Here is a 26,337-nt window from a genome sequence, read left to right as displayed (position 1 = left end):
AGTAGTAGTAGTAGTAGTAAAAAAGATTTGGGTGGCTTCCTAAAGGAAAAGTCCATAGACCATTATTAAAATGAACTTGGGGAAAACCCACTACTTATTTCTAGAATAAGCAGCATAAAATGTATTGTACTGTTTTGGGATCTTGCCAGGTACTTGTGACCTGGATTGGCCACTGTTGGAAACAGGATGCTGGGCTTGATGGACCTTCAGTCTGTCCCAGTGTGGCAACACTTATGTACTTACTAGCAGTGCACTGCCTATTCATCGTTCTTTAACTCATTCATCTTCAACAAGAGCACCTTGTTTTGCTAATTCTCTCGCTGCATCAGGAAGAAACACCTCCTTTGTAGAACTTTCAGCCTTCCCATTAAGTTGTATGGAAAGGTGTTATAATAGTAATATAAATAAAAATTAATACAAAAATAAAAATATACTCAAAAGCAATCACATTCAGCACAGCACCCATCCTTAATGCAGTACTGTCTGACAGAGTGCTCTACACCCACCAGTCCCAGCCCTCCTTTTTCTTAAGCGGTTCAATATATCTGTTTATTTAATTAATTACTGATAAATTGGTGCTTCCTTCTTTTCAGGTCCCTGGGCAGGACTGATTGTTTTCTTTACTTGTGTAATTTGATGGCTACGCTGATGTATCCTGTTGGTTTGGAAAATTAATAAAAAGGTTTTTGGGATTAAAAAAAGTAGTAGCCTGGTAGAAGCCAGTCATTTGAGCTGGAAGCCCCAAGGAACAGAATTAGATAAAGTATCGAACGAGTAATAATCTCAGATTGAAGAATATGCAGAACAAAGATCCTATGGCCCTTTTACTAAAGCTTAGCGGGCATTAAATGCTAAGAAACTCATAAGCATAAAAAGGGGTTTCTTAGCATTTATCATGCACTAATTCCATTAGTGCGTGTTAAGCTTTAGTAAAAGGGACCTCCCCCTGGCAGCTCTTCAACTCTCTTTTCCTTCCCAATGATCTATCTTTGGCAAGCCCATGGATTATACTCTTGAAATCCCAAGACGCAACTGCTTGAGTCAAATCATTTGGGCATTACAGAGAGGGTCCAGAAGATGCCTCAAGCTGCCATCCAATGTATTGTAAAGTGATCTTATATAATAATTCTCACCTCCAATGTTCTGACTTGCTGCCTGGGACCGTGGCTCATTCCGAGTTGGTCTGCTAGGCTCCGTAGATCAGGCTGACATCACTGTAGCCATTATGATGTCAACTTCAGAACGGGGGGGGGGGGGGGAAACATGCCTCACAGCTGATCCATGTGCAGAGGAGGGTCGCTGGACATGGGTGGCTGGAGGGGGGGCAGGTGAGAGAGGAGGGTCGCTGGACATGGGTGGCTGCAGTGGACGCAGGGGGAGAGGAGGGTCGCTGGACATGGGTGGCTGCAGAGGAGCCAAGGAAAACCTTGCTAGCGCCCGTTTCATTTGTGTCAGAAACGGGCCTTTTTTTACTAGTATTAAAATAACTTAAATCTTGCTGAGTCTCTTTGTTTTTGTTTAAGGCCCAGAACCTCGAGGTCAATATTCAGCCATGCAGTGAACATATAATTTGAACCGTCTAACCTATATATTTTCCAATCATATCTGTATTCAGTGGTGCCGTTCCTTTAGGTGTCGCTACGGAATATACTCGTATAATCTGAACCATCTGAGTAAGATGTTTCAATTTAAACCTGCTACAGTACAGTCTCGATTATCTGATGTAAACGGGACTGACCCATCGTCAGATAAGTGAAAAGTCGTACAATACAGAAAACATTGCATAAACCCCTCATACAATGCATGAACAAAGGCATAGAGTTCCTGATTTTTAAAAATAGTTCTAAAACAAAGATTTTTAATAGAAATAAATGCGATGACATCACCGGGGATCTGTCCGATATGCCGGATGGTCGGAATAGCGATGGTCGGATAATCGAGACTGTACTGTATTTGTATGGCCCACTTGACTGAATATCGCCATTTAGACATACAAGTTATGGAGGTCGTTGTAAAGCCTTGAGTGGAATCTACATGTGTAAATAATAACATTTACATGTGTAGATTACATGCATTTGTAAATGCTGATGTTATAGTGCTGCTATTTGCACATGCAGATGCCCTGGGACACATACGTTCAAATCTTTCTCCTCTTCAATTTGTTCAAAATTCTGCTGCATGACTAATATTCCGCCAGGGTCGTTATGGTCATATTAGCCCTCTCCTCAAGTCACTTCACTGGCTTCCTATCCGTTTCCGCATTCAGTTCAAACTCCTCTTATTGACCTATAAGTGCATTCACTCTGCAGCTCCTCAGTACCTCTCCACTCTCATCTCTCCCTACATTCCTCCCCGTGAACTCCGTTCACTGGGTAAATCTCTCTTATCTGCACCCTTCTCCTCCACCGCTAACTCCAGACTCCGTTCCTTTTATCTTGCTGCACCATATGCCTGGAATAGACTTCCTGAGCCGGTATGTCAAGCTCCATATCTGGCCGTCTTCAAATCTAAGCTAAAAGCCCACCTTTTTGATGCTGCTTTTTAACTCCTAACCCTTATTCACTTGTTCAGAACACTTATTTTATCATCCTCACTTTAATATTCCCTTATCTCTTGTTTGTCCTGTTTGTCTGTCCTAATTAGATTGTAAGCTCTGCCGAGCAGGGACTGCCTCTTCATGTTCAAGTGTACAGCGCTGCGTACGTCTAGTAGCGCTATACAAATGATAAGTAGTAGTAGTAGTCTTGGGATTCCGGAATCTTGCTACTCTTTGGGATTCTGCACAGAATCTTGCTACTATGGGATTCCGGAATCTTGCTACTCTTTAGGATTCTGCATGGAATCTTGCTACTCTTTGTCCTTATTCCTTATTTGTTCTGTTTGTCTGTCCTAATTAGATTGTAAGCTCTGTCGAGCAGGGACTGTCTCTTCATGTTCAAGTGTACAGCGCTGTGTACGTCTAGTAACTCTATAGAAATGATACGTAGTAGTAGTAGTAGAATGATGGAATGCGTGGAAGTACAGATATAGCTTTACAGATATGCATGTCTGCTTTTGCACTAAGGCATCCACAAATGTCAGAAAAGTACTCCGTTTGGGCTTGAAATAAATGATGGAGGAGGCGATTTTGCGTAGCCCTTCTAGCCTTTAAAATGTAAACAGTATCTCAGTTCAAATCCTGCAGCTGCTGCTTGTGATCTTGGGCAAGTAACTTAACCCTCCATTGCCTCGGTTACAAGTTATGGGGCCCTTTTATTAAAGCGCAGTAAAATTAGGGCTTAACGCATTATATCACAAGACTAAACTGTGGGCTAAGGCCAGATTTAACACGGCACTTTTTTAAAGGCTTTTTCCTTTTTGTTATTTGCATGGTCATGCGCTAATGTTCTCGTTACCTGCAGAAAGTTAACGCAGGAGCAATTTAGTGCTTTCTATTTAGGACTGGTTAACACTTCTCCACCCATGCCACGCTCCCTCAGAGAAAATTTCTTAAAAATTAAATAAGGCACGGTTTAGCATACAGAAACAGAATAAAACTTGCAAAATGCTTTAATGTGTTTGTGCAGTAGCCTGTTTTCGCACGCTAACCGTTTGTTAAGGTCTTATCACCCTTTAGTACAAGGACCTCTTATATTGTGACATGCGCAGAGACAGACCTGAGGGGGGGGGGGGAACAACGACAAAATTTTGCCCTGCACAACCCCACATACATGAGCTGGCGGGCGTCCCCAAGCCCTGCCTGCGAAAGCTCTCCTCCAGTCGATGTTTGTTTTCCTGAGCTGCTGCTCTGCCTGACCTGCCCCCCCCCCCCCCCCCCACCACGGTGCATGCTTGGTTTTAGTTAAATTGAGCAGGCGAGAAGGAGGCCTGCTCCCTGCACATGCTCTGTTTTCAAGCATGTGCAAAGGGTGAGCCTCCCTCACGCATACTTAAATTCACTAAAATCAGGCATGTCGGGGGGGAGGCAGGGCAGGAAGCATAGCAACTCGGAAAAACAAGAATCGGCTGGAGGAGGACTTCTACTGGCAAGGCTTGGGGACCCCCACCAGCCGAACCAGCAGACACCACATCAATTTGGGGCCTACCGAAGAAAGGTTCGCTGCTCATGGAGGATCTATGCCCCTTTTGATCTTACAGCTTGGCCATTGAAAGGGCTTGGTTGAGACGAAAATGTTATACTGATTCGGTCATTGCTACCTTTGCTTCAGGCTCGGAAACTCTCGACATCCATGGCCCATGCGAGGGTGTGGAGGACGTTCGAGAGCTAGAGTTCTGAGTGCAGACTATTTAGATTGCCACATCCTAGCGTTTTTCTAAGCAGACCTTCAGAAAGGATTGACTTTGGGTTCTCTAAAAGTTCAGGTTGTGGTTTTGACTTCTTTCTTGGGCCAACTATAGAAGATGTCTGTCTTTTTTTTTTTTTTTTTGTCTCACCTGAATGTCATTCAAGTCTTGTGGGGAGCGGGCCACTTGCGGCCTGGCCTCCCTTTCGTATACCATGTCTAGAGTGGAATCTTAATTTAGTCTTTTGGGCTCTTCAGAAGCCTCCTTTTGAGCCACCTCGGAAGGCCTTCTTGAATGATCTTGCACTAAAGACAGCGTTCTTGGTGACTGTTGTGTCAGCACATAGGATTTTGGAGCTTCAAGTTCTCTCACTTGTCGGGATCCCTTTCTTTGCTTTTTGGAGGCAGGGGTCTTCCTGCCCATGGTTTCTTCCTTCTGAAAGAGATATCAGCATTTCATCTCAAGCAATCTGTGTAGCTTCCATCCTGTCACATAGAGGATAAAGAGGCTCAGTATTCTTCTATGAAGCATCTCAATGTACGCAGAGTCCTCATTGGATATCTGAAAGTCACGAATGAGTTTTGCAAATCGGACATACTGTTTGTGCTTCTTGTTAAACAGAGGATTGACCTCATGGCTTCCAAGCCCACAATTGCTAGATGGCTGAAGAAGACTTATCACATCAGCTTATTTCCTTGTGGGGAAGTAGGTTCCTCAGGCCTTGTGGGCTCATTCTACAAGATGTACAGTGTCATCCTAGGCAGAGACTACCTTACTGTCTCTGGTGGATATTTACAAGAAGGCGACATGGTCAACGCTGCATACCTTTGCCAAGCACTACAGGGCAGACGTTGCAGCATGCTCGGAAGCCAGTTTATAGGCTTCGGTCCTCAGGGTGGATCCCTCCCACAGGTTCTGGAATAGTGAGAAGCTACTAAATGGAAGGAGAAATTAGGCCTTACCTGATAATTTTCTTTCCGTTAGTTCTTCCCAATCTTCCAGAGGCCTACCTGAGGTTTCTGATATGTTTAGTTGGTGTGAAGTAATGGGTCTAATAACATCTGTCACCTTGCATGGTGCTTCCTGCATATCTCTTGTTCTTTACAAGTTGTCCATAGGTGAGAGAGGTCCACACATGTTTGCTCTCTGGTTCATGTTAGGTTAGCCAGTTGTTTAAGATTGTTATGTTTTCTTCTGAGTTTCTCCTTACTGCTTTTCTGTATAAATACTGAGAGCTGTACTGGATGCCAAGAGAGATACGTCTCAGCTCAGTTTTCAGTTCTCTAGCTCCACCTGCTGGTTGATGGACACAACTATCCTCACAGGTTCTGGAATAGTGGGAAGGACTAATGGAAATAAAATGATCAGGTATGACCTAATTTCTCCTTAACTGGCCAAGTGCCAACTCCGGCCCCAGAACGCCCCCAAAATAGCCAGCTTTGACTTCCAACACAAACCGGTTATTTTCGGTAGCACTAATTGGTTAAATGCTGTTGAAAATTTGTGGTTAGTTTCAAACAGGCGATTTGGACAGGCTAGGAGCTGTTTCTGGCCGGTTAAATCGCTTTGAGTATTGACTCAGTGATGTCTAATTTTCTTGACTACAGCATATATGTATGTGTAAGCTGGCACTTATGGAAGTAGTGAAAATTGGGATTTGACACGTTCAGTCACTGGAGCGTACACACAGAAGCTGCCAAGTGATGTCGCTGTCTTTCTGAACATATCATTTTCTGGCATCGTTCCCGCTGCATATCTAGTGAAACCCACATACATGTTTGCAGCACTGTACATATTTTACAGAAGACTTTGCATTCATATATTTTTCTGAAAATTTGGCATTATTTGGGGTGTTTTGTTTAGACGTGCAAGGCATCATTTTACTTAGGGCATCTAGACTGGAGATGGATGTAAGTTGGGGCATTCACAACTTCCAGCCTATCTTTAAAAAAAAGGCTCACTGAATGTGGAGTCTTCTGTAAAATATGTATACGCTATTGTATAAGATGCCAGAAAAATACATGTTCAGAAAGAGAGCGGCATCACTCTGCTGCACATAGAGAAACCCACATGTACTTCTCTGGCACAATACATATTTTACTGAAGGCTCTGCAGTCAGAGATGCTTTTTAACGTAGGCTGGAAGTAGTGAATTTCCCATCTTTAGACATTCTGGGCTCAATATTCAGAAAATGCTGAGCTCCTAAATTAGTGCCCTATTTTCAGCTGAAAATTCATCTTGATTTAAGAGCTTAAATGTTATGCTTATAAATTTAAGGCTGCCATTTATTTACCTAGGTTCATGAGCCTAATTTATAAGCCTAGAGCTGAAAATCAGTTCTAAACTCATAACTTTTTTTTCCCCTGCCCTAAACCCAGCCTTGTTACCACCCACTTTTTATACTCCTAAATTTAGGAGTTTAGTGAAATTTTGAGTAAACATTTATGCACCCAGCCACTACGATATTTTATGTATATATAACTCATAGTGATGTTTCCTCATATTTATTGTTTTATCAGATGAATGTCCTGTAATTAGCTAATCATTTTTCATGGTGATTTACATGTTTTTATATGTTTTGTTGTTAGACCCCTGAGGCAGGCGTTGCTTAACGCCGAAACACGGCCCGTGTCGGGTCACTTGTCAATAAAATACTCCTGTTGTCTCAGTCTTGAAGGCCCAGTGTTGCTTTTTTTGTTTGTGTACTTTTTATGTATGCTGGTTACCCTCTCTGTTCGGTTTGCACCCAGCCCTAGCAAATTTTTAAAACTCTCAACCTTGGGGTGATCAATTGTCTATCAGGCCTTCCATTTCCAGTCTAGAAGTCCTATGTAAAACGGTTCTCCTCATCTTCTATATATATAAAAGGCAACCCCAACGTTCTGAAGCCTCCACGGAAGTTGAGGCGCCCGAGATATCCGGTGTGCCCTGGAGTGTCTGCACCGCCCTCGCGTCAAAACGTCATGACGCGTCAAAACGTCATGACGTCGAGGGCGGAGCTATTGACACTCGAGGGCCGAAACGGCCCACAGCGAACAAGGCAAGTAGCTTTGAGGGACGGAGGGAGGACGAACAAGGCAAGTAGCTTCGAGGGACGGAGGGAGGGCGAACAAGGCAAGTAGCTTCGAGGGACGGAGGGAGGGGGCCCCTTGCTAGCGCCCGTTTCATTCCACTCAGAAACGGGCATTTTTTCCTAGTGTCTATATAAAACACCCCAGATCCAGCCATCTCTTCAGAAAAATATATTTGGCCTCCAATGATGTATCTGTCCAAAATTATCCATTCAAGCGGCCTGGGATTTTTTTTTTAATGAAGAGCATTTACATGGTTGGCGCCACTGCTGCCAGCTGCATCAGTACTTTTGAACATTGACCTCATCCTGCTTTTTTTCTTCCCCTGCACTATCTTAAGCTTTGAGCTGGCTCAAAACTATGAAATCAGAGCTGCAGCTCTTTAGGTGACTGACTGTGTTTATGCCTTTGGTCTTGTGGTGATGCAGCAGGATGAGGAACAGCTTAGTAGAAATGTACTCAAATACAAGCAGAGAGACTGGAGAGCCTGAGAAACGAAACAAGGTCTTAAAAGCATCAGTTGCTGAGTGACCTGGTTAAAGTGAATAAGAATCTATTCTTATAGTCCAGAGGGGAGGGGTGGCAGGGGGCAGTGGGAGATATACTGCCACAAATATTAGATGTATTTTTAGCTTTCTTGTTTACTTTTCACAATTGTCCATCTCAGCTATAACATCATTGCTTCTTCAAAAAGGGTGTGTGTGAAGCATATAATTTTGGCAGGATCCCTGGCAGACATTTACTTTGATGCATGTACAGACATGGGGAGAGAGGTAATTTCTTACGTGCAGAGGCAGTCCAAGGGTACCTGACGCCCTTGGCAAACTTTCAGCCATGTGCCTCTCCCCCTCTTCCCAGGCTGCTCAAGGCCTTACCTTCCATAGTCCAGAATTTCTCTCCCCCCTCCCCCCAATAGTCTAGCGCCTCTCCTCCTCTTCCCGGGCTACCTTCCATAGTCCAGCATCTCCCGTTCCTATCCCCCCATAGTCTAGCATTTTCCTTTCCCTAGCTCTCTGTCCAAGCAGTCCAGCATCTCATCTTTCCTTCCCTAGTCCCCTCCCAGATGTCCAGCATCTCCTCTCCCCTTCCATAGCCCCCACCTTCCAAAGATGTCTAGCAGCAGAAGAGCAGCCCCTCAAAGCTTGTGTCAGCACAGCATGGGTCCTAGTAGCTGAGGCTTGTGCTCCAGGACTTCCGCATCCCACCATGGGGAGAAAGGTAATTTCTTATGTGCAGTCCAAGGGTACCTGACGCCCTTGGCAAACTTTCAGCCATGTGCCTCTCCCCCTCTTCCCAGGCTGCTCAAGGCCTTACCTTCCATAGTCCAGAATTTCTCTTCCCCCCCCAATAGTCTAGCGCCTCTCCTCCTCTCCCAGGCTGCTCAAGGCCTTACCTTCCATAGTCCAGAATTTCTCTTCCCCCCCCCCCCAATAGTCTAGCGCCTCTCCTCCTCTTCCGGGCTGCTCAAGGCCCTACCTTCCATAGTCCAGCATCTCCCGTTCCTATCCCCCCGTAGTCTAGTATCTTCCTTTCCCTAGCTCTCCGTCCAAGCAGTCCAGCATCTCATCTTTCCTTCCTTAGTCCCCTCCCAGATGTCCAGCGTCTCCTCTCCCCTTCCGTAGCCCCCACCTTCCAAAGGTGTCTAGCAGCAGAAGAGCAGCCCCTCAAAGCTTGTGCTCAAGGACTTCCGCATCCTACCATCTCCAATGTATTGAAATTAACATGATCAAAAACTCTTATGCAGAACGCATTTTTAAATTTTGAGCATCCTATCAGAAGGCACTGGACATGGTATAACTTAAGCACGGGACTGTAATGGAAGGATCCACATTGTTCTGAAAGCAGCTTTAAAGTGCTGTGCTCGTCCCGCACAGACAGTCCCTCAAAGTTTTCTGCCCTGGGCAGATGCCTAGCCTGCTAGGTGGCAAGGCCATCCTCACTTAATGTGAAATCTTGAAAAAAATACCCCCAAACCCCAACTACTTTATAAAGGCATCATAGCCACCAATATACCTTTTATAAAATGGGCTCCTACAGTGTCAAAGAACTTCTCGCATAAATTTGTCCCGCTTCCAAAGAAGATGCAAATGTTTGCATGTACTGTACAGGGTGAGGCAAAAGAAAGAACCCCCTAGAGTTTTTTGCTGTTTTTTCAGCAACTGCTTGGAATTTCAATGTGGATTTTACAGCTTTGTTGTTAATATCTACGTTAATCTCATTCCACTTGGCACATAATCTTTAAAAACAGCAAAATTACAGACTTTGTAGTGTGACCACCCAGCAGTTTTCGCACTTTCTAAAAGGTTTGCATGTAAAACTAACAGTATTTTTATTTTTTTTTGTTACATTTGTACCCCGCTCTTTCCCACTCATGGCAGGCTCAATGCGGCTTACATGGGGCAATGGAGGGTTAAGTGACTTGCCCAGAGTCACAAGGAGCTGCCTGTGCCTGAAGTGGGAATCGAACTCAGTTCCTCAGGACCAAAGTACACCACCCTAACCACTAGGCCACTCCTCCACAAGCTGGTGCCCTTTTTTTTTTTTTTCAAATAATGGTAATGATGTCATAGTGATATAGACTTTTCTGGGGAGCAATGTTAGAGGCCTATCACAAGCTCCAGCCAAAGCGGCAAACAATCGCTGAACTCAAGGAAGCGCTGCAGATGATGTCGGCCAGCCTGCCACAGGGCCCTATCGACAAGGCTGTTACCTTCCCAAAGTGATTGAGGGGAAGATGCACTAAAAAATCGTTAGAGCCCTTCCCTTACCGATTCCCTTAGCGAATCGGTAAGGACAGGGAATGCAAATGAGCTGCTCGTTGTAGCTCACTTGCATTCTCTATTCTGTCGGTAAACACTCGGCCAGTTGGCCGGTCGAGCATGCGCAGAACAACCAAGCATTATGCTGGCTGCTCTGCGCATGCCAAGGACATCCTTAATGGACGTCCTTCACTCAAAAAAAACAACAAAAAAAACTCATCCGATCCGTTTCAAAGTCTTTCAAAAGTCCCAGAAGCATGGTTAGCTCCTCCCAGGCAGTTGCTCAGACTGCCTGCCTGCCAGGAGGAGCTGCAAAGAAAAAAAAAAAAGAAACATCTCCTGCAACTTCTTCGCAGCTCAAATGTCTTTTTTGGCCGTGCTTCACTCAGCTGAGAGACCTGGAAGTCTCTGAGCCAATCACAGCGCGTTTAGCTCGGCTAAACACGTTGTGATTGGCTCAGGGACTTCCAGGTCTCAGCTGAGTGAAGCACTGCCAAAAAAGACATTTTTTATTATTAAGGGGGCCAAAATGGACTTTTTTTTTTTGGATGGGCACCCATTTTGGCCCCCAGTGCATGCCAGGGTTTACTACTTGCTCGTTAAGTTTAGTGCATCTGGCCCTGAAAGTCTGTGTTAAAGCTGGGGTTGGACACTTTGAGCATTCACAGTGACTGCAAAATTCTGACACATTGTTAATTATATCATTCGCATGACGTTATTTTACTGTGTTGTAGCTCGGACATTTTTAACATGCAAAAATTGGTAGGTAGCAATGTTAAAATGTCAGTAACATCAACATAGCGTAAGATAATTAAATATTATTGAATAATAATATGTAAGTATGATGACTTGTTATACTACTACCTTGCTTTCTCATTATCATGTTAACCAAGATCCTTATGCAATATTAAATGTCTATCTTCTTATATAGTTCCACTATTCATGATGTATTGTAAGCCACATTGAGCCTGCAAAGAGGAGGGAAAATGTGGGATACAAATGCAATAAATAAAGACTAAATAAGTACATAAAATTTCTCATTGAAATTCAAGGCAGTAACTCAGAAAATGGCAAAAAATTCTAAGAGGTTACTTTTTTTTTTTTGCCTCACCCTGTATGTGTGTGCATACATATTGGTTTGAATATTGGCCCTGTAGAATGGTGGGTTAATATTGTGTGTGACTAATAATGCAAAAGTCGGAAACCATCCTCTTTGCAGACATAATTCCTACTTCTTCATCATTAAATGAATTGTATCATGGATCCGAAATACAGGCTGGATTGGGTAAGCAGGCTCTCTTCCCAAAGTATTCTGGGAATTTGTAGTTCTGCTTTATTTTGTCTGACCAGGGTAAGGCTGCCAACTGGATCCAAATTTGCAGGTATAGGGTTAATCCAGTCCTGGGTTTACCCCAATGCATGCTGGCACTTGTAGTCTTGCATTTCTTAGGGAATGCAACAGGGTAAACCCAGGACTGGATCAAACCTGTCCTGTGATTCTGGATCCATTTGGCAGCCTTAGTCCAGGGCCTTGGATTAGTTGACGCTCTGTGAAATGGGATTTTCTAAGCAGTTCTGCACCGTAGTGTATTCTTCTTGCAGAGTTTAATTACTTTTTGTTCATTTAGCAACAGAACATTGAAGAGCTGGACCCCCGAGGCCGGACCCCCTTACACCTTGCTGTTTCCTTGGGTCACTTAGAGTCTGTGCGAGTCCTGCTGAAACACAAGGCTGATGTCTCACGAGAAAATCTGCAGGGATGGACAGGTAAGTACTGGTTTGTTTTTAATGGCTTGGCTGTAGCAGGTTCTGTAAGTTAAGCTGATCAAAGCGGCACATGCTTATGGTGTGCAATGCAGTATTCATTGGGAAACCTACTGAAAGGCTGCTGGATAAACACAGGGGCAGTAGAAGGGTACTGGACCTCCTTGTTCTTCCCTCCTCCCCCATCCCGCTGACCCACTGTGGCTCCCCACTGCTCTTCCGATTGTGGCTGGACAGATTCATTTTCAGTAACTGGAGAACAAGGCCAGTGCCGGGCAGACTTCTAAGGTCTGTGCCCTGCTAATGGCAAGGACAAATCAAGGTCAAGTATACGTATGTGGTATCACATCGTACCTTATACTGTGAGTTTATCTTGTTGGGCAGACTGGATGGACAGTACTTGTCTTTATCTGCTGTCATCTACTATGTTCTTTCTCTTCCTTAATGCATTGTGAGCACATTGTGGCAGTGGAGGAGTGGCCTAGTGGTCAGGGTGGTGGACTTTGGTCCTGAGGAACTGAGTTCAATTCCCGGCACAGGCAGCTCCTTGTGACTCTGGGCAAGTCACTTAACCCTCCGTTGCCCCATGTAAGCCGCATTGAGCCTGCCATGAGTGGGAAAGCGCGGGGTACAAATGTAACAAAAATAAAATAGATACTATTGGAGATTCTACATGGAATGTTGCTACTATATGAGATTCTGTTGCTACTATTGGAGATTCTACATGGAATGTTGCTACTATTGGAGATTCTACATGGAATGTTGCTATTCCACTAGCAACATTCCATGTAGAAGGCTGCGCAGGCTTCTGTTTCTGTGAGTCTGACGTCCTGCACGTACGTGCAGGACGTCAGACTCACAGAAGTAGAAGCCTGCGCGGCCACATTGGTGATCTGCAAGGGCCGACTTCTACATGGAATGTTGCTAGTGGAATAGCAACATTCCATGTAGAATCTCAAATAGTAGCAACAGTGGAGGAGTGGCCTAGTGGTTAGGGTGGTGGACTCTGGTCCTGGGGAACTGAGGAACTGAGTTCCATTCCCACTTCAGGCACAGGCAGCTCCTTGTGACTCTGGGCAAGTCACTTAACCCTCCATTGCCCCATGTAAGCCGCATTGAGCCTGCCATGAGTGGGAAAGCGCGGGGTACAAATATTAAAAAAAAAAAAAAAAAATTTTCAAAACAAAGGGTCACAGGACCAGCACTTTGTGCACTGTGAGATCAGCATCTAGAACTGCTGGCCCTGTGGTCTTATGTGTGGCATGTATTTGCACTGCTGGCCTTATAGAGGAGGAGGAAAAGTGGCGGAGAACCATAGGACAGGCTCCCGTTGCCCTGTGTGGCTACCTCAGTTCTCGTTTTGGCTGGTGGAGCCTGGGAGTCCCTGCCACTGCCCTTGCTGCTCCTCCCAGCCAATTCCGCTTGTCCTTTGCCATTTCTCAATTTTTGGTACTGTAGGCACGTCCTCCTGCTGTTTTGGGGAGGTTTCTTCTGGGGTTGTGGCTCCTTGAGCTTCCATTCATGGCTATGTGAATATTTTCTCTCGGTTGTACCCCCTGTCTAGTCTGACTTACTCATTACAGTGATAATTCTTATTGAAGGGCTACAGACTTAAGACACCTTTTTGATCTGGGTACATAAACATCCTGAGCTTAACCAGTAGGTGTCACTGTTATACAGCAGGTGGGATGCCTGCCCTCTCTCTGACTTCAAGGACGTGAATATTCATCAGCATGGCACTATACAATGTACACATGTAAAGTTATACACCTTTAAAGTTCCCAAAGAGATGGGAAAGGGGGCATCATCCCCCCCCCCTAAGGATACTGGAACTGGTCTGGGGAGAGACAAACCATAAGTACATAAGTAATGCCATACTGGGAAAAGACCAAGAGTCCATCGAGCCCAGCATCCTGTCCACGACAGCGGCCAATCCAGGCCAAGGGCACCTGGCAAGCTTCCCAAACGTACAAACATTCTATACATGTTATTCCTGGAATTTTGGAGTTTTCCAAGTCCGTTTAGTAGCGGTTTATGGACTTGTCCTTTAGGAAACCGTCCAACCCCTTTTTAAACTCTGCTAAGCTAACCGCCTTCACCACTTTCTCCGGCAACGAATTCCAGAGTTTAATTACGCGTTGGGTGAAGAAACATTTTCTCAGATTTGTTTTAAATTTACTACACTGTAGTTTCATCGCATGCCCCCTAGTCCTAGTATTTTTGGAAAGCGTGAACAGACGCTTCACATCCACCTGTTCCACTCCACTCATTATTTTATATACCTCTATCATGTCTCCCCTCAGCCGTCTCTTCTCCAAGCTGTATAGCCCTAGCCTCCTTAGTCTTTCTTCATAGGGAAGTCGTCCCATCCCCGCTATCATTTTAGTCGCCCTTCGCTGCACCTTTTCCAATTCTACTATATCTTTCTTGAGATGCGGCGACCAGAATTGAACACAATACTCAAGGTGCGGTCGCACCATGGAGCGATACAACGGCATTATAACATCCTCACACCTGTTTTCCATACCTTTCCTGATAATACCCAACATTCTATTCGCTTTCTTAGCCACAGCAGCACACTGAGCAGAAGGTTTCAGTGTGTTATCGACGACGACACCCAGATCCCTTTCTTGGTCTGTAACTCCTAACGTGGAACCTTGCATGACGTAGCTATAATTCGGGTTCTTTTTTCCCCACATGCATCACCTTGCACTTGCTCACATTAAACATCATCTGCCATTTAGCCGCCCAGTCTCCCAGTCTCGTAAGGTCCTCTTGTAATTTTTCACAATCCTGTCGCGATTTAACGACTTTGAATAACTTTGTGTCATCAGCAAATTTAATTACCTCACTAGTTACTCCCATCTCTAAATCATTTATAAATATATTAAAAAGCAGCGGTCCTAGCACGGACCCCTGAGGAACCCCACTAACTACCCTTCTCCATTGTGAATACTGCCCATTTAACCCCACTCTCTGTTTCCTATCCTTCAACCAGTTTTTAATCCACAATAGGACATTTCCTCCTATCCCATGACCCTCCAATTTCCTCTGTAGCCTTTCATGAGGTACCTTGTCAAACGCCTTTTGAAAATCCAGATACACAATATCAACTGACTCCCCTTTGTCCACATGTTTGTTCATTCCTTCAAAGAATTGAAGTAAATTGGTCAGGCAAGATTTCCCCACACAAAAGCCATGCTGACTTGGTCTCAGTAATCCATGTCCTCGGATGTGCTCTGTAATTTTGTTTTTGATAATAGCCTCTACCATTTTCCCCGGCACCGACGTCAGACTCACCGGTCTATAATTTCCAGGATCTCCCCTGGAGCCTTTTTTAAAAATGGGCTTTACATTGGCCACCCTCCAATCTTCCGGTACCACGCTCGATTTTAAGGATAAGTTGCATATCACTAGCAGTAGCTCCGCAAGCTCGTTTTTCAGTTCTATCAGTACTCTAGGATGAATACCATCCGGTCCAGGAGATTTGCTACTCTTCAGTTTGCCGAACTGCCCATTTACGTCCTCCAGGTTTACCGTGAAGTCAGTAAGTTTCTCCGACTCGTCCGCATGAAATACCATTTCCGACACCGGTATCCCACCCAAATCTTCCTCGGTGAAGACCGAAGCAAAGAATTCATTCAGTCTCTCCGCTACGTCTTTGTCTTCCTTGATCACCCCTTTTACCCCTCGGTCATCCAGTGGCCCAACCGATTCTTTTGCCGGCTTCCTGCTTTTAATATACTGAAAAAAATTTTTACTATGTTTTTTTGCCTCTAATGCTATCTTTTTTTCATACTCCCTCTTGGCCTTCTTAATCTGCGCCTTGCATTTGCTTTGACACTCCTTATGCTGTTTCTTGTTATTTTCAGACGGTTCCTTCTTCCATTTTCTGAAGGCGTTTCTTTTAGCCCTAATAGCTTCCTTCACCTCACTTTTCAACCAGGCCGGGTGTCTTTTGGACTTCCGTCTTTCTTTTCTAATTCGCGGAATATGTATGGCCTGGGCCTCCAGGATGGTATTTTTGAACAGCGTCCACGCCTGTTGTACAGTTTTTACTCTCTCAGTTGCCCCCCTAAGTTTTTTTTTACCGTTCTTCTCATTTTATCATAGTCTCCTTTTTTAAAGTTAAACGCTAACGTATTTGACTTTCTGTGTACAGTTACTTCAAGGTTGATGTCAAAACTGATCATATTATGGTCACTGTTATCAAGCGGCCCCAGTACCATAACGTCCCTCACCAGATCATGCGCTCCACTAAGGACCAAGTCTAGAATTTTTCCTTCTCTCGTCGGCTCCTGCACCAGTTGCTCCATAAAGCTGTCCTTGATTTCATCAAGGAATTGTATCTCTGTAGCGTGTCCCGATGTTACATTTACCCAGTCTATATTTGGATAATTGAAGTCACCCATTATTATCACATTGCCCATTTTGTTCGCGTCTCTGATTTCTTTTATCATTTCTGTGTCTACCTGCTCATCCTGGCGAGGCGGACGGTAGTACACTCCTATCACCATTTTTTTCCCTTTTATACACGGAATTTCAACCCACAGTGATTCAAAGGTGTGATTTGTGTCCTGCTGAATTTGTAATCTATCTGAGTCAAGGCTCTCTTTAATATACAATGCTACCCCTCCACCAGTCCGGTCTACCCTATCATTACGATATACTTTGTACCCCGGTATGACAGTGTCCCACTGGTTATCCTCCTTCCACCAGGTCTCAGTAATGCCTATTATATCCAATTTTTCATTTAGTGCAATATATTCCAACTCTCCCATCTTATTTCTTAGACTCCTAGCATTTGCATATAGACATTTCAGAGTATGTTTGTTGTTCTTATTTGCATGATGCTTAGTACCTGACACTATTGATTTGACATCTTTTGTCTGATCTTTAGTTGTATTTAAGGGCACCTGGCCTACCATGGTCTGTTGTGCAACCTCACTATCCAGAAACCCTATCTTCCCTGTTTGTGAGGTATCTTTGCAAGATACCTTTTCCCGAACCATGCGCTTTTGAGCGACTGTCGGCCTTCCCCCCATTTCTAGTTTAAAAGCTGCTCTATCTCCTTTTTAAATGCTGACGCCAGCAGCCTGGTCCCACCCTGGTTAAGGTGGAGCCCATCCTTTCGGAATAGGCTCCCCCTTCCCCAGAATGTTGTCCAGTTCCTAACAAATCTAAAACCCTCCTCCCTGCACCATCGTCTCATCCACGCATTGAGACTCTGGAGCTCTGCTTGTCTCTTGGGCCCTGCACGTGGAACAGGTAGCATTTCAGAAAATGCTATCCTAGAGGATCTGGATTTGAGCTCCTTTCCGGTTCACCTGCCCTTAAAGGAGCAGGGGCAGGCTAGTACACATTGTATTTTCCAGGCTTAATGCCACCAACCCTACAACTTTAAGAGGGCAGGTGATGATGAGGCAGGATGTTGCTGCTCCTTAAAATACTGCCTAGACAAAGGAAAAGGTGTCCTCAGGCCAGTACCCCAAAAGGCAGGTCTACAGTCCTTTGCAGGAAAATACGGGCCTTCTATCTCCACAATGTCCTCAGTCCCTGTTGGTTCAAGAAACAGGAAGTTGGGCTTGGAAATCAAATTCTAATATCCATAGCGCTGCTGCTGAGCCCTTGGATCCACACAGTCCCTTTTTAGCCAGAAATCTTTTTTGCTTACTGAACTCCTAACTTTCATTCCTTGTACTTATCTTTGAAATGAAGTGCAGCTTATTACTAACTAGTAAAAAAGGCCCGTTTCTGAGAAATGAAACGGGCGCTAGCAAGGTTTTCCTCAGAGTGTGTATGTTTGAGAGAGTGTGTGTGAGATTGACTGTGTGCGAGAGTGTGTGTGTGTGTGTGACAGAGAGAGTGTGTCTGTGACAGTGATAGTGTATGTATGAGAATAAGAGTGTGTGCCAGGGGCCCATCACTCCCTCCTCCCTCCCAGTTCCAGGGTCTCCCTCCCCACTTCCTGTGCACCCCAGCTGACCTTGTTAATCACCCAGGGCAACCACTCTGGGAGGAGTTAATTGCTTTACTTGCAACTCTCTTTTCCTTTGTGTACTTGCTAAACCGGATATCTATGCCACCTCAAGTTTCCGGCTGGAGGCTTCAATTAGAACGTTGGAGGTGTTTTTTATGATGTGCATTTAAATTTACTACTACACTACTTAACATTTTTAGAGCGCTACTAGGGTTACGCAGCGCTGTACAATTTAACAAAGAGAGACAGTCCCTGCTCAGAGCTTACAATCTAATAGACAAGTGAACGGTCGGTCCGATAGGGGCAGTCTGGATTCACTGAACGGTAAGGGTTAGGTGCCGAACGCAGCATTGAAGAGGTGGGCTTTAAGCAAAGACTTGAAGACGGGCAGGGAGGGGGCTTGGCGTAAGGGTTCAGGAAGGTTGTTCCAAGCATAGGGTGAGGCAAGGCAGAATGAGCGGAGCCTGGAGTTGGCGGTGGTGGAGAAGGGTACTGAGAGGAGGGATTTATCCTGTGAACGGAGGTTACGGGCGGGAACGTAAGGGGAGATGAGGGTAGAAAGATAGTGAGGGGCAGCAGACTGAGTGCATTTGTAGGTAAGAAGGAGAAGCTTGAATTGAATGCGGTATCTGATCGGAAGCCAGTGAAGTGACCTGAATTTAGTTTTCTTCCATTCACCAGCAGGGGGAACTAGAGGAACTCTGTGGTAGGAGGACACTTGCTTTGATGCCATTAGAGAGTAGGCCATCCTGTGGTCAGCCAACCTGCTTGCGTGTCCAGAAATGGGATGGGGCAAGCAGCGAGTTGGGCTGTACTGGACAGCCACATCTATTCCCACATCAGAAGGCTCTTCTTGGTGCTGCTAGCACCCAGGTCGAGAATTGGGGTCTGAAGACCCCTCCCTTTCTTAATTTCCCTGAATTTACCAGCTCCTCACTAAGGAGCTTCTTTCTTCTGCTAATACAATTTAAAAAAAAATTTGTGTATACTATTGGCGATTAAAGATGCACATTTTTCATTGTGCCACACCTCTTGCTTCAAAATCATCCAAGTCCAGTCTGTATTGCAGTTTTAACCCATATGAAACTGCAGTTCTGATGGAGATCTGCAAGAATGGGAGAAAAGCAGCAAAAACGTGAAGCTTGTTCTTACTACCACTAAGTGCCAAAAAAGTTGGATAAAACCGGTGCTACTTTTGCTGCTTTGGCTAAAAAATCACATTGAAGCTGTACATTCTTGTGTAATATGTACTCAATAGCGATGGGGGAAGCAGTGGCAACTAAAATCACAAGCTAATGGCAATGTATCCAGCACACCTGAAAAATATGGCTTCATTTCAATTTTAATATTGATTTATGTATTTATTTCCCACTGCAGCTCCTTGTGACTTGGGGCAAGTCATTTAACCTTCCATTGTCACAGGAAGAGATGCACTCTGAATCCAAATCCCATCCCTCTTCCCTTCACTTCCCTTCCCTAAAGGACTGATAATCTCCCTCCCTCCCTCCCTCCCTCCCTCCCACTCCCAGATCCAAAATATCTCCTTTTCTTTCTCTTTCTCTCCCTCTCCTCTTCCTTCAGGTCTATTATCTCTTTCTTTCCAGGGGTCAATTACCCCTCTCTGTCTTCCCTTCTTCCCTCCCATTGTCCAGCACCTTTCCCTCCCTCCCCTTCACCCTCATGAGCAGCAACACAAGCTTGGTGGTGAGAAAACACCAAGGTCTTCTCATGGCTACTGGAGCTCACCATCTTGGCCATATTTCCCACCAGTGGCCCCTTGGTTTCTGCTTTTCGTTCTGTTGCTCACTCCTGTCCTCCCACCCTAGGTTCAGCATCTACCTCTCCCTCAATCCCCCCCCCTCCAGCGGTCTATTTTAAAGGTGGTCTTCTGTTGATCCCTGGCAGTGACAGCATTACACATACACTGACTGCTCCAAAGCTTTCCTTCTAGCCTGTCCTGCCCCCTCTGACATCATTTCCTGTTTCTGCTTTGGCGGGATGGGTGAGAAGGAACGCTTTGGACAAGGCCTCAGGCAGCATATGTGCAATGCTATCACTGCCAAGAACCAACTGAAGGCTACCTTTAAGGTAGACTGGCATTGGGGGGGAGGTGATGATATTTGATTATGACCTGAGGGGAAAGATGCTGGATCGCATCAAGGACAGGGGTTAGGAGTGGAACAGAGCAGAAGAGATGTTTGAAGGAGACAGGAGATGCTGCAACATTAAATTTTTTTTTTTTTTTGATTTTTAGAAGTCTTTATTCAGTATTGTTAATCAAACATAAGCTTTAACCTTCTTTACATAATATCCATAAGGTATAATGATTCACTTTCAATCCAGGTCAAACTAATCAATATAACTAGTAACAGTGTTAACGGATTAACATTTTCATATATGCAGCTCGCAGTACTTCAAAGATTTTATGATTTTACATTTGAATCTACCCCACCGTTATATCCCTACCCCCCTCTATCAACTCTAAACCTCCCTCCCCCCTCCCACCCGTCTTCCCTCTTATTTCTTATAACATCCAAAACTTCAATTATTCTGCGCACTTAGCCAAAAAGGGTTCCCAAGTTCTCTGCCACTTAGGCAACATTTTTCGTTTTACAGCAGTCAGCCTTTCCATTTCACAGGTATAGCGAACCTTAGTTATCCATCTTACCATTGAGGGAACCAAGGGAGATTTCCAGCTTTGAGCTAAATTCACCCGTGCCACATTGAGAGAGGCACGCACCAAGAGCCACTGATGGGACTCAAGACCTTCAGGCCTTGCCCCCAGCAGAAAGATCGAGGGATGCCACTGCACAGACCTACCAATCCATCCCTGAAGGCGTGCCTGAATTCCTCTCCAGTAGGCTTGTGCTTTCTGACATTTCCACCAAATGTGTCCTGCAGTTCCCACCTCTCCACAATTTCGCCAGCAACTAAGTGGTATTTGAGCATTCATGTGGTGCAGTCTAGCAGGGGTCAAGTACCATCTGTAAAATACCTTAACCGCATTTTCTTGTAAGGCCACTGCCAATGATACCTTCCTAATATTCTTCTCCAGAGTCAACCAATTGGCCTCAGGGAGTGTAAATTGTAGTTCTTGCTCCCATCTCTGTCTATGTAGTACATATGGTTTTGAAAGCCTCATTAAGTAATCATATAAAAAGGATATCAGACCCTTCGTACGCTTCGTGTTTACACAAATCTCCTCCATCGGGTGTGTGTCACGCTTTAAACATGTACCATAAACAGGTCCCTTAAGAAAGTGATGGAGTTGCAAGTAGGCATAATGATCACTGGAGCTAAGTCCATAATCATTCATCAAATTCTCAAAAGGGATCACCCTATCGCCCACATGCAACTGCCCTAACAAATCCAGGCCTGCTACTGCCCAATCACTGAAAGGTCTACTGCCCATACCCGGTTCAAAGGAGGGGTTATCTGCAATTGGAGCTAAACCTGATAGTGTCGGTTGACGGTCAGTGAACATAGAATCCCAATAATGAAACGTAGCCTGGACTGTGGGAGGAAATCTGTCTGTCCTTCCTCTATGTTTACTAGGTAGCCACATTAAATGGTTCAGGGGTCGCAAACCCACCAAAGCTTGCTCTATAGCCACCCATCTTTTATGGTCCTCCCCTCTAAACCAGTCTATAGCACCTCTCGCCTGAGCCGCCCAATAATACCACGTCAGATTGGGAACTCCGAGACCTCCCTCCCTCTTACTCTTGTATAGCAATGTTCGGGGCAATCGTGGTCTTTTATGATTCCAAATGAATCGGATCAAAGTATCTTGAAGCCCAGACAGAAAGGATCTAGACACTTTCAAAGGCAAGACCTGGAACAGGTATAGCAGCCTGGGCAAAACGTTCATTTTAATTGCTGCAATGCGCCCGAACCAAGACAAACCCACTCCCAACCATCTGTCCAGATCCCTCTGTATCTCCCTCTTAAGGGCTAGGTAGTTATTGTCAAACAGAGCGGATATATTACTAGTTATCTTCACACCCAAGTAACTCAATGCACTCTCCTCCCACCTAAAAGGGAAGGATGTCTTCAATGTCTCCATTACACTCGAAGGCACCCCAACTGCCATTCCTATAGACTTACTAGCATTGAGTTTATATCCTGAAATTTCCGCGTATTCCCTTATCACTTTCATGAGGTTAGGTAAGGAGATCAGCGGATTTGTCAATGACAGGAGGACATCGTCAGCAAACAACGCTACTTTATATTCTTGTCCTCCCACCTTCACCCCTGCTATGTCTGGATGTTCTCTAATCGCCTCCGCCAGGGGCTCCATTGCCAGGGCAAAGAGTAAGGGAGACAGCGGGCACCCCTGCCTTGTACCCCTACCTAGCTGAAACATCGCCGAGTGTCCCCCATTTACCCTCACACAAGCTCGTGGCCCCGTATACAATGCCCCAATCCAAGTTCTATATTGGGTACCTATCCCAGCCCTAGCTAGGACTTTGTCAAGGAACCCCCAGTGGACCCGGTCAAAGGCTTTCTCAGCGTCCAGCCCCAATAAAACCAGCGGGTTAGCCCTCGTCCGAGTTGCATATAAGAGGTCTACTGTTCTCCGGATATTATCCATAGCTTGTCTGTTAGCTACAAAGCCTACCTGATCTGGGTGAATTAAACAAGGCAAGACCCTCCCCAGTCTAGTGGCCAGAACCTTAGCCAAAATTTTTACGTCCGTATTGAGTATCGATATTGGGCGGTACGAAGAGCATTCAGTTCTATCCTTACCCGGCTTTGGTATTACTGCCACCCATGCCTCTAACATCGTCAATGGCAATGAAGCTCCCTCCTGCACCGCATTAATGATCAACGTCAGATAGGGCGCCAGTTGGGTTACAAAGGTCTTATAAAATTCGCCTGTAAAACCATCTAGCCCCGGCACTTTCCCCGTTGGCAGGTTCTTGATAGCCTTAATGACTTCATCTACTCCCACCGGTCTGTCTAGGTCCAACCTCTGTGTCTCAGAAAGCGCCTTCAAGCCCCTCGCCTCCAAATATTCATCTATTTTGTCAGTCTGTACAGTAGCATCCTCTCGATATAATTTTTCATAATATTGTGCAAAACAATCTCTGATCTGTGCGGATTTGTGCACCACCTCACCTCTAGTACCCCTCATCCTTAGTATATGTCGGTCAGATCTCATCTTTCGTAACTTAGTGGCCAATAATCTTCCTGGTTTATTAGCACCTGCGTAATATACCTGGTTAACCCTTGCATGCACAAATTTCAAACTTTCCTCATGCAGGTCAGCCACCTCCAGTCTCATAGCCTGCAGCCTCCGATAATCAGCCACCGACCCAGTCTCTCTATATTTAAGCTCCAATTCTCCCAATTTATCCATACATCTAGACAGGCGTTCCTTATGAATTCGAGATCTGTGACTGGCCTGCCTGAGAAAATACCCTCTCGCTACTGCTTTAAAAGCATCCCAAACTGTACCCAGAGATGGTCCAGAGTCCATATTAATGTCAAAATACTCTTTTAGTATTGGGTAAAATCTCCCCACCAGCTCCGGGTCTTGTAATAGAGAATTATTAATCGTCCATCTTCTGTCACGCTGCTCCTCCCTCAATGATGGAATATTGACCCAGACTGGAGCGTGATCTGAAATCGTTATGTGACCTATATTGGCCCCTCCCACTCCAACCGACAATGTTTTATCCAAGAATATATAGTCAATTCTGGAGTAAGAGAGGTGTACTGTTGAGTAAAAGGTATATTCCCTCCCCCTGGTATTCCCAATTCTCCAGGGATCATATAAGCCCATCTCATCAACCAAACAGTTTAAAGCACAAGAAATTTTACGGTCAGTCGGAGCAGGAGGAGCTGACCTATCTAAACCTGGCTGCATGGTGGCATTAAAATCACCAGCCACAATCAGTTTACCTTTAGCAAAAGCCTGTAGTTCCTTCCGCAGGCGCATGAAAAATTTATCCTGCCTCTCATTCGGGGCATATACATTAGCCAATGTGCATTCCTCCTGCTCCAACATCACGTGCAATAGCAAAAATCTGCCCTCCTTATCCTTTCTAGAGTGTAAGACTTGTACCTGAGTATCTTTATGAAACATTATTGCTACACCACGTTTTTTAGAACCAGCCACATCAGAGGCACAGAACACTTGCTGGTATTGTTTAAAATTCAAAAGCCCTTCATGTCTTCGTTGAAAATGAGTTTCCTGCAGGAAGACAACCCGCGGTCTCATCAAGTTTAACTCCCGCATCAGTGCATGCCTCTTATATGGAGAGTTCAGCCCCTTTATATTGTATGTGCAAACCCTAAAATCAACCATTTATATTTCGGTAAAGAGAACAATAAGATATAAACCCGGGAAGACTTGATCCTAACTCTAGCTCCCTCTCTCCCCTACTATTCCCTACCCTTACTATCCCCTCCCCCTCATCCATACCCACCCTATCCCCTTCTCTCCTCCTACCTCCCTCCCTTCCCTTCCCTCTTAACAACCCTCCAAGCAGCTCCTTATGATACTGCTTGGGACTTTGAAGAAGAAACTCCACTAGCTGATTTCTAGCCTTATTTTTTGTATACTACAATTTTTTAACCCAAAATAAACAGAACCCCTCAATCCCCCCCTTCTCACGTCCCTACCTCCATCTATCCTCTCAGATACACATGGAGATCCACTATCTTGTTTCTTATGATAATGTTTAAGTTACTCTCACTCTCACTCATTCTTAAAGTCATCTCTTCCCCCACTGGGGCTTTAAACTCCAAAACTATCTTTTCACCACACTGTCCAGTTGTTGCTTCTCAGGTCTGGTTTCTTGATTTCTTTGCTCCTTTTTCAACTCTTTTCCATCTCTGCAGCCGTGCTTTTGTTGAAGGAGCCAGCTCCATCGGCGGACTTTCTGTAGATGTTAATCCCACCTCGTATAGGCTCTTCCATGCTGCCTCCACAGTGCGACAGCGGAGTTTCTCCCCTTTAAGCTCAAAGCAAATTGCAAACGGAAATGCCCATCTGTATAAGATTTTTTCCTTAGTTAAGACCTCTATGATCGGCTTCATATTCCTTCTCAAGGTCAAGGTGTACAAAGAAAGATCTTTTTTTTTTTTTTTTGAAAATATCTTTATTATTAGAAGAAAAGACATGTAACATTTGAACATCACATTTCGGCTCAATGAAGCCAACTATTTCCAATATTTCCAATATCTAGCAGCCGATAATAACCTATAAATACAATGAATACATTGACTACATGTGTCAGCTAACAAACCTTGTTGTATAACCTTAACATAGTACAACTATCAAAATGAGGCCATTTTAAACATAAATATATCTCCTCTGCCCTTCCCTCTAACTTTTTAGTTTATACCCGTCTAACCCCCACCCCCCTCCCCGCTCCTGGAGATTCCTTCTTTGCAGAATACAGTACCTCAAACAGCTTCCATAAAGAACCATATGCCTGACCTCTCCCTCCAGTGGACTTACTGCGTTCCGTTTCCCATCTAGCCATCTGCAGCATTCTAGTCCACCACTGGTTGATAGCCGGCGGGTCTTCCAAAATCCAGTGTGCTAATACCGTTTTTCGTGCCAGCATCAGCGCTACACATACAAACTGGACTTGAGATGGCTGCAACCCCTGTTCTCGCAACTGAGACTCATCCCCCAACAGCAAAATCCGGTAGGACCACTCTACAGCCTGTGCCAACAAATGCTCCAACACTTGCAGCACCCCTTTCCAGAATACATACAACTCAGTACACTCCAAAAAGGTATGTACTAAGGTGCCTTTGCTGTGTTTACATCTTATGCAAGTGTCATCTTCCCAAAGCCCCATCCGCTTTCCTTTCTCTCTTGTTATAAAAGCACCATGTAGCAACCGAAACTGCATCTCCTGCAAATTTGCACTAGTTGTCAATTTAAATGACGCTGCAAAGTAGGTTGCCAACATGTTACCCGTGATTTCCTCCCCCACTTGTTCACCCCACCATTTTGCCAGGCCAGCAATGAAGAAGTCCTCCTTTTGCTCCCTTCCTATAGAATACCATACCGCCAATTTGTTTGCAGCGTTCGGCATCTGACAAAACATCTTATCCAGCCGCGAAAAACTAGGCCCCCCCTCTTTCCTAGAAGACAAGGTCGCACAATAGTGCTTCAATTGAAGAAAAGGGAAATAATCTTCCTGTCCCAAGCTCCAAGAATTCCGAGCCTGCTCAAATGTGGGGAATATCCCCTGTCCCTCCACCGTAAAATGTCCCACATAACGACACCCATTTTTGGCCCACACTTTGAACCGCGACGCCCCCTGACCCGCTGGAAATGAGGGGTTATCTACTACTGTCAGAAACGGAGATGGTCCTGTGGCCTTTCCCAGTCCACCCCGCCACCAATTCCAGGCCTTTCTCAGAGGCTGAAGCAAACACTGGAGGTCTCCTTTCGAGCTTCCCTGTACTTGTAAACTATTAAACACTGAATACGGCAGCACCTCACCTTGCCAGA

General features: G+C 45.0%; 1 protein-coding gene across 2 annotated transcripts in view; it reads left to right on the top strand.

The window, feature by feature from the left end:
* Positions 1-26,337, top strand: part of ANKRD13A (ankyrin repeat domain 13A) — a 97,559-nt gene that overhangs the window by 8,407 nt on the left and 62,815 nt on the right. For both annotated transcript variants that reach the window (XM_030219440.1, XM_030219439.1), the window contains exon 2: positions 11,743-11,881. In XM_030219440.1, coding sequence (XP_030075300.1) covers positions 11,743-11,881 — 139 coding nt within the window. The remainder of the gene's footprint in view (positions 1-11,742; positions 11,882-26,337) is intronic.

The sequence above is a fragment of the Microcaecilia unicolor genome, chromosome 11 (genome assembly GCF_901765095.1).
Source record: "Microcaecilia unicolor chromosome 11, aMicUni1.1, whole genome shotgun sequence".
NCBI lineage: Eukaryota > Metazoa > Chordata > Amphibia > Gymnophiona > Siphonopidae > Microcaecilia > Microcaecilia unicolor.
The sequence above is the reverse complement of the archived record's forward strand: the minus strand, read 5'-3'. Positions and strand labels throughout refer to the sequence as shown.